Genomic DNA, 8,683 nt, shown 5'->3' on the forward strand with positions numbered 1-8,683 from the left:
TAAATGAGTAAGAGAAGAGAGTTTGTGTAGTGATGATATGGAGCTCAACATGATAAGAATTTATACTTCTTAGATGTTATAATTGTTAAGACTTTTTTGTGATCCAACTTAAGTTTATTTTTTTGTATTTCTTTGTTAGCTTTTGGTGTTCTTTTCTTTAGTTTCTTGTGTGACTTGTATTGCCATTGGTGTGGCTATTTGTGTCTTTAAATGGACTCTATAGGTTGTAAATAGAGTGATAGTTAAGCAATAAAGCATTTGATTTCAGCTACTCTCCCTCTTCCCTTCCCCTTCTCAACACTCTTCCCTTCCAAGAAGCTGAAGAAAACTTTTTTACTCTCCAAGAATCACAACAATAATACTATAATGTATATATGACTTTGTTAGCACAAATAAAATTCATAAATCTAACTATTCTCTTAGGCTTCATTTGAGATAGTTTTTTTATTGTTTTATAAAGCTATTTTAGAGTGTAATTTTTTAAAACTATTGTAGAAAGTAGCTTTAAAACAACATGAAGCCTTTATCACACTATGGGGTCGGCTGCATGAATCTTTTTTCTCCATTGTGTTCTGTTATGAGTCAAATTTTTAGCAACGAAAAAGCAATGGCAAAACATATACTATGATTTTGATCTAAAAAGCAAAGCAAAAAAAATGTTAAATGAAAATTCAATGTATTGGAAGTTCATAATAAAAAGAAAATTGTGACAAACTATTTTGAATATAAATAGAAGTATTTTAATATTGTGTCTGAGCTCCTTTTGATTTCTATTCATTCATGGCCATGTTTGGATTGTGTAAAGAATTAAAATTTAAAACAAAAAAAAAAGTACTCTAATGGAATGCGATTTACATCCTCTATTGACTTTCAAATAACAGATTTCTAAGTGTTTAAAGAGTTAAGATCAAATAGGAACATCCACTAAGATTTTTTTTTTTTTTTTAACTCCCAAAAGGAGCTTACACGTTGATAATAAAATATTACAAGTCTTTACAGAAACAATATCCCTCTAAAATACAGTAATTAAAATAAAACCTACGGGACGTTGATTCAAACTATACAAAACCAAGCAAATGAAATGAAAAGCAAACAACGAAGAGTCTCACCGGACGAAGCCTATAACGAACAATCCACCATAAGCCAAGAGAGACAGCTAGGGCAGCAAACAAGCCGAGCCGAGTCGAGTATGTGAGTGTTCATGTTTGAGTTTGTTTATTATTAGCTTGTTCAAGTTCGGTCCATGTTTGATTTGAGCTTTATTGTTTGTGTTCATGTTTGATTTGTTTAATTTAATGAGTGTTCATATTCAAATTGTGTTTGATTCGTTTAGTGCTTATCGAGTTTTAAACAAACAAGCACTGACGAGCTATATTCGTGAACATATTTAGCAAACAATCTGTTGAACAAACAAGCTTTGAATTTGTTCATGAACATCTTAAATAAACAATCTAGCAAACATGGACAATGTGAAATGTCTCTTGTTCATGAACAAATTCATTATATTGAATGTATAAAATAAAATGAATTAAATTTATAATAAAAGCAGTTGTCTATTTAAAATGAAAATATGATTAATCTATATTCATATGAAATTTATCTGTTGCAGTTCTCTTCATTTGGTACAACAGTTGAAAAATTAAATATTAATCGAGTTTTTATCGAGCTTATTCACGAGTTCTAAATCGAACACGAATCAAGCTTCTTATCGAGCTTAATGCCGAGCTTGTTCATGAGCTTAAAATAATGTTGTTCGTGAACATAAATGAACTTAACACAATAGTGTCCAAGTTTGTTTATTTAAGAATCGAGTATTTAAAATGTTGTTCAAGTTTGTTTGTTTAGTTAGTTAAACGATCACAAATGAGTTTTAATCGAACTGAGGAATGAGCAGCTCGTCGAACGCTTGGTTCACTTACAAACCTAGAGACAGATCAGACGAGCTCAAAGAAGTGAACCTGCAAGAATAAAAATAAAAGAACCAAGCAACAAAAAGCCAACCAGTAGAAATGAAACCAAACAAACAACCACACAGGGGGTTCAACCAACCTCCAACAAAACCCCCAACCAACAGTAGATCCAAACATCACACCAAGAAATCATTAGAGCTGAGCCCCACACAAACAACCAAGACCCAACCAACCAAGCACAGGAACCCCCAACCGACCAAGCACACACTAGCCAAAAATCAAAGAAAAAAACACGAAAAGACCAACAACAACAGAGAACAAAACCAGGCTTACTTCTATTTATGTTTACGCCTACGACGTTTGCACGCATTTTTGACTAGGCGACCCACCTTTAAAATTAAAGGTTTCATTGAAATCATCGTCAGGCCCATCCAAGTCATCCCCACCACCCACACCAAGCGATGAAAAGGACTCACCAAGCCAATCGGAATGGTCGTCATAAGGATCCTTCAAAGCCAACCCCAAATGAGCTCTCAAAGCATCATTAGGTAGAATATAAATAGGGGCATCAACAAATGACTCTTCCACAATTATGTTATGAGACAAATCCAATCCACAAGATGAATCATTCAGCGCCATCTTGTTAACATCACAATGATCTATCTTTATATGAGACAAGCCAAAATCAATTTCCTTCAGATCCATAACACCATCCGCATCAATAACAACATTAGAAATAAGTGCAACCAAATCCTTATGGGAATTATGGTCATCAACGGCATTGTCGTGCCCCAAATTTAAATCAACCCCCCATCGATGGGATAGTATTCTTAATATCCACGGCAGAGGACATCAAACCAGTATTGACCCCTAAGTCATCATCAACACCCTCCCTGAATTCACATTGCTCAACAATCAGATTAGGCACATGAGGAGAGATAGCCAAAGGGATATCAATTTTGATGGAGCCATGAGTGGAATCCCCAACCCTCGCAGATTCTTCAACCAACAAAATCTCCCCCATATGGCATGAGGCGTTAGCCACCTCCATATTCTCACGCACAACATCCACAACATTTCCCCCCACAACCAGAGGTGAGGAAGCAGAAACAACACCGACAAGCTTAAGAGGGGCCTTAGCTAAATGTGGATGCAAAGAAATACATTCCTTCCTAAGATGCCACAAAGACTTGCAATGATCACAAAAGGAAGGGAATTTATCCATTAAAACTTTTTGGATATAGCCCAATTTCTTCGGGCCAATCCACACACAATTCGAAAAATTTTTAATAATGTAGAGTTCAACAAGCACACGGGTAACCGAAGGACATGAGCCATTTGAGGTTGCAGTATCACATCGCACAGGCCGACCAAAAATAGAGCCAAAACCATGCAAGATTCGGGGAACAAAATGATGCAGACGTAGATTCGCTAACAACACCCAAATAGGGATAATAGGAGATTCTTCAGCAATATCAAATTCTGGCAACCATTTCATAAGTTTCATGAAACAATTATTCACAAAGTATGAACAATGAGCAAAAACAACAAAAAGCTTCAAATTAAAGAAAAAATTCCTAATAACATCAAGCGCCAGACAATGATTAGGAAAGTTTCTAACAAGTGAAAGTGTAAATGGAGCAACAAGGGACGAGATTTACTCCTCCGAAATCCATAACAAAGGTAAACCATAAAAAGTGAAAACTCTTAGATCTGGAAATCCACATACGATACATCATCCGAAAGAGCTTCCAAAAATGACTTAGGTATCGAATTTCCAGCCAAAAAATTGGGATCAAACAATTTCACTTGATTAGCCGCCATCCGCGAAGGCGGAGGCGGCAAAATTATGGAGAAATATAGACCACAAGGGAATGAGGCGAATTACATCAGCAAAGGGAAGGAAAACTTTCCTGCGAGGGAGACGGGGAAGCAGCTCACCTACGCCAGGACCGACAAAAAACCCTAGCAGAGGAGATTACAAGTTGGGGAGATGAACCTAAATCAGTTGATTTTTTATTGACATTTACGAAGATCTCTCTATGCTTCTTAGTGCTCAGTTTAGGTCAGGTCAGTTGAGCTTGGAGACTGGATATCAGCACAATTAATTTAACAATGAAGTTTATATTTTTATTATAAATATTGGAATCTTTTTAATACTTTTTATCCCTTGACTATTTTAATAATAATATGTCAATCATATCATTAGCTCCATAATAAATTATTTTTCCTTTTATATACAAAACAACTTGAATACTTTTTATTACCCTGAATCATTTTATTTGTGAAAAAAAGAATTTCATATATTTCAGTATTTTAGTCAGGAAAATATGGAAGAAAACATATTTCTGTTCAATACTTTTCAATGTCCAATACATCTCAACTTCATACTGTTACCAACTTAACAAAGGATTCCACTTCTTGTTCTTCATTTTCTCTATAAATTTGCTTATTGAAAAACAAAATCACACAACTCCTAGTTAAGAATGAATATATATTCAATGCTATTCCAAAATGCAATCACCATAAACCCAAAAACATAAACTTTAATGAAAATTTTCATTAAAAATTGTTAAGCAAGTCTCTATCCATGATTCATAAGTTGAAAAACTAAATCCATTGCAGTAAAAACTCTCACCATGAAAATACCACAATAAGTGACTTGAACAAAGAGGAAGTATCATAAGCCTCACATATGTAAAACTCAGCAGAATAACAGGAAATGTAGCAGTCCTTCCCTTCTTCTCAATGATGACCGGTCATCTGCTTTATGAGTTTGCTTAACGTACCATGCTTTGCAGACCACAGCTCTGCCAACTTCTGTTCTTTGGCTTCTGCATCTCTTCTCAAAACAAGTAGCTGTTCCCTGCATTCAGCTTCAATCCTCTCCAACGCCAGCTGCTGCTCCTCCCTTAGTTCCCTCACCTTCAATTCAATCTCCTCAATTTTCTCCCTCCTTTTACACGCCTTTTCTGACTCTAGTTGCAGTTCAACTCTCTTCAACCGCCACGCAGCCTCTTTTTTATGTGCCGCCCAAACCTGATACCCTTCCTCCAGTTCCCTACAACACTCAACCAGCTCAGCAAAAACATTCTGTTGTGAATTGATCAGGCCTAATGTACTGTCAGGTGCCCCTCTTTCAATCTGCACCCAGGGTGCAGGTGGTGCAGCAGGAATTGTTGATGGTGAGAGAGAGAGGGCAACTGATGGCGAGCTCGTGTTATTGGAATTTGCAAGCCATGGAGGAAGCAATGGTGTTGCCATGAGCAGCGGAGCGACGGGTCGTTGCTTCACCAGTTTCTCTGCAAAGCTCTCAAGAATGCGATCGTATTTCCCAGGTTCAATGGGTGCTGATGAAACCCTGTTGCTCTCTTTCAGCTCACGCTGTTGTTTTTCCTTGAAGACCTCCCACCACTTGCCTAACCGCTTGGCAGTGCGACCAGGTACCTCTGATGCAATCTTCTTCCACTTGTTGCCGTGCTTGGACTGAAGGTGAATCACCAGTCGCTGTTCTTCCTCTGTGAGAGAACCCTTCTTGATGCCTGGCTTGAGGTAGTTCTTCCAACGCTCAAGACATGACTTGGCATCTCTTTCGAGGCAAACATTCATGCGCTGGGAGATGAGGTTCCACTCCCTCGGCCCATATTGCTTCACGTATGCTCGAAGAATGGCGTCTTCTTCAGCTCTCCAGCGCTGGCGTTCCTTCATTTGGAGAAGCTAGGAGCCATAGTCCTGGATCCTTCATAATTCAACTGACAAAGAGATGGCATGGAACTTGGAGAACATTTGATCTAGTGCAAAACCAGCTGAAAATGACAATAGAGTGATTCAAATAATAAAATAACAATATTAGTTTGAAAATCAAATGGGAAAGCAATAGGGGGTAAAAAAATTACATTGGCAAGCACCACTTGGTAAGCAGGAACTTTTGTTATACTTAAGTGAAAATAAAACAACCAAGCTTAAAAAGAAGAATTCAAGACATAACAATAATGGTTCTCTTAGTTGAAACAGTGAAAACTGTTGCACTGCACATATGGGAATCTGGTAAATTCCATAACTTCCATTTACTGAACATATTACACCAATGTCAATGTGGAACCAGATGACTTGGAGCAGCAAAACATATCACCATCACTACAGAATATTCTTTTCCATCCTTGGAAGAATATTACAAAACAGAAAAGGACTTGTTAGATATTGATCCTAGAATTAGGTTTGTAACTTGTTGTGTAGCTTGTTGTGTAGCATTTGTGCTTATAAATAGGTAATAGGTTGTAATAGATTTGTATGATTTAGAAATACAAATTTCGTTTCCTGCTCTTTCCTTCTCCCTTCCATCTCTCTCCCTCCTCTCCCAAGAAGCTCAAGAGGAAGAACTCTTTCCTCTCATCCAAGATTCTACAGAACTAAAATACCTACAAGTTTCTTCTACATGAGTGTTGATGCTACCCCCAAAACCAAAGCTATTTCAGTGGTTGAGTTAGCTTCAAATGTCCATTTAAATATTAAATTATATAAAACTCCTCTAGGGGAATGAAGTAGGGTATTTAAAAATATTTTGTATTAAACTTTTGAAAGAATTTTCAAATTAAAACAGTCATTAACTGAATGATCTCCAAGTGTATACTATTAGTCCTGGTTCATAGATTAAGGTCCCTTAATTAGTATCCTCTCCATTTACTCGATCCTAAAGTCATTACAATGTGCAATCACACCAACCCCAACCACTTATTTCACTATGGGCAGGGCAGGTGATTTGAACAAAACTACTAAGGTTTTGTTTGGGACGACTTTCTTACTGCTTCATAAAGCAGCTTTCTAGTACAAATATTAAAATTTTTATACTAAAAAGTTGCTTTAATAAGCATAAAGAAAGTTGTCCCAAACGAAGCCTAAGTCTCCATTTAGAATTTTCAGTAGTCCTAGCATCTAGAAAGCACAGAAAAGCACCAAAAAATGCCACAGCAACATTCTATTCAAGAAAAGACATCTTCACTTAGATCATTAATAATAAGACAACTAGATATTTCCCCCTCCTATCTTTGAATAAGAGTTTCTTTCAAGTAGAAATATCATCCCAAATGTCTTATTTGGGGCAAAAATGGCTAAAGCAGCAATAAATTTTCATAGATAAAGAAAGTTAAAACTGGCAAAGCTAAAAGCATCCCATGGTGTCACTATCTCACATAAAATTCATAATTTAAACAAAAAAAAACATAGGTCCCCATCCAAGTCTCGTCAATTTCTTTCATGATATAAGCAACACAACTTGATCTTGGTTTAGAGCTTTAGCTACCAATCAAAAGGTTTAGATTTGAAGCTTGCGATGTGATTCTGCTCAAATATCCCAAAAAAAATTATATAGGCAGAAAGGCAACAGAATCAATCAAATCAAATATCTATTTTTAAATGAATAGGCATGAACCAATAAAACAAAAAATTATACATAAAAGTTTGTATATTCAGGTTTGCCAAAAGCTAAGAACAGTATGCTTCAAACTATTTGACTCCATTTCAGAAATTAGATTTCCAAGCATCCATAATAAATGTCCAGTATAAAAGAGATACAACAGCTACCAAAACACGAGAAAAAGGAAAAAATAAATAACAAAAAAAAAAAAAAAACCAAAGCACATTAACAAAGTTATACAAATAGCTCCTTTGAAGCCTTTCATAAGAACATAAACCAAGAACAAACCAGCAGTGATTACACCAAAAAAAAAACCCTCTAAATCCACATTCAATTAAAGATGCATTAAAATTTTAGATCTCTCACAAAGTTAATCTCCTATCATCCATACTCTCTAATTTAACAACAACAAAAAAGCGCCGAATCTGAAATAGAGCTATCTCATTCCATTCACTTAGACCTCCAAAATGTACACTGTAAAGCCCCAAAAACAACCCTTCCCATTTATTGAGAAACAGAGCACCTAAAATTCACCACATTCTTAACAAAGACTTCAAAGTCGATCCTTTTCTTACATATTCCTCGTCCCAAAACCAGATAAACTACATCCACAGCTACAATTACAACCAACAATATTTTCTTTTTCTGAACAAGAGAAATAGAGATCTTACTAAGCCAGCAAATTCTTTCCCAGCAAGCATCCTCGCCTTTCTTCTCTCCCGGACCAAAGTAGAACAGCTCGAGATAGAAAGCGATAGAAGTAGAGGTGAGGGAAGATATTCAAACCCGCTTGAGCCCTACATATAGGTCGATAGGGCAAAAAAAAGAAAGTGAAATCCGAAAGAGCCGTAAAAGAAGGGCACGCGAAGAGGGAAAGTTAAAAAATAAAAAAAACTAAAAAGACATACTCGACTACCGAGCACCGAACCAACACTCGAGGAGACAACCGAACCCTGGAAGAGAGAGAAAAATAAGAGATAGAGAGAGAAACTGGAGAGGGAGGAGGAGGACCACCACTCCCGTCGGTGCCCACGTCACCTCAGAATGTGCGGACGTCACTGAAATCGCGCGACGACACGGGGGAGACGCATCGGCGACGGAAACGAGAGGAGAGAGAGAGCGAAAGTGAAGACGGAAAAGGATATTTAAAAAAGACGGGACCGTTACGTCCTATCGTGGGGCCCAATTGATTTACTGTATATTAAACAATTGAAAGAGTTTTTATATTTATGTATTAAACGAATCAAGTTGAGTTAAATAGTGAACTTATCGAGCAGGATTTTTAGGTAAAAAAGTCAGCTTTAATTCGAACTCGAGCTCGAGCTCTAGTCGAGCTCAGAAGGTTAGCTCGAATTAGAGC

The 8,683-nt window shown here is 36.8% G+C and overlaps 1 protein-coding gene across 2 annotated transcripts; it reads right to left on the bottom strand.

Annotated features, from left to right (window-relative positions):
• Window positions 1–4,450: 4,450 nt before the first annotated feature.
• On the bottom strand, window positions 4,451–8,442 carry LOC110108449 (transcription factor AS1). Of its 2 annotated transcripts, XM_020839092.2 has the most exons (3): window positions 8,232–8,442; window positions 7,995–8,120; window positions 4,451–5,716 (listed from the first exon to the last, which is right to left on the bottom strand). In XM_020839092.2, exon 3 carries the CDS (start codon window positions 5,616–5,618, stop codon window positions 4,656–4,658), a length of 963 nt encoding a protein of 320 aa, XP_020694751.1. In that variant the 5' UTR covers window positions 5,619–5,716; window positions 7,995–8,120; window positions 8,232–8,442; the 3' UTR covers window positions 4,451–4,655. The 2 variants fall into 2 exon arrangements, with proteins under 2 accessions (XP_020694751.1, XP_020694752.1); XM_020839093.2 differs by lacking the exon at window positions 7,995–8,120.
• Window positions 8,443–8,683: the final 241 nt, after the last annotated feature.

The sequence above is a fragment of the Dendrobium catenatum genome, unplaced genomic scaffold, assembly GCF_001605985.2.
Source record: "Dendrobium catenatum unplaced genomic scaffold, ASM160598v2 fragScaff_scaffold_1221, whole genome shotgun sequence".
NCBI classification, from domain to species: domain Eukaryota; kingdom Viridiplantae; phylum Streptophyta; class Magnoliopsida; order Asparagales; family Orchidaceae; genus Dendrobium; species Dendrobium catenatum.

Coding starts and splice junctions, on each gene's coding strand:
- LOC110108449 (XM_020839093.2), bottom strand. CDS start 5,618: ATGAAGGAACGCCAGCGCTGGAGAGCTGAAGAAGACGCCATTCTTCGA.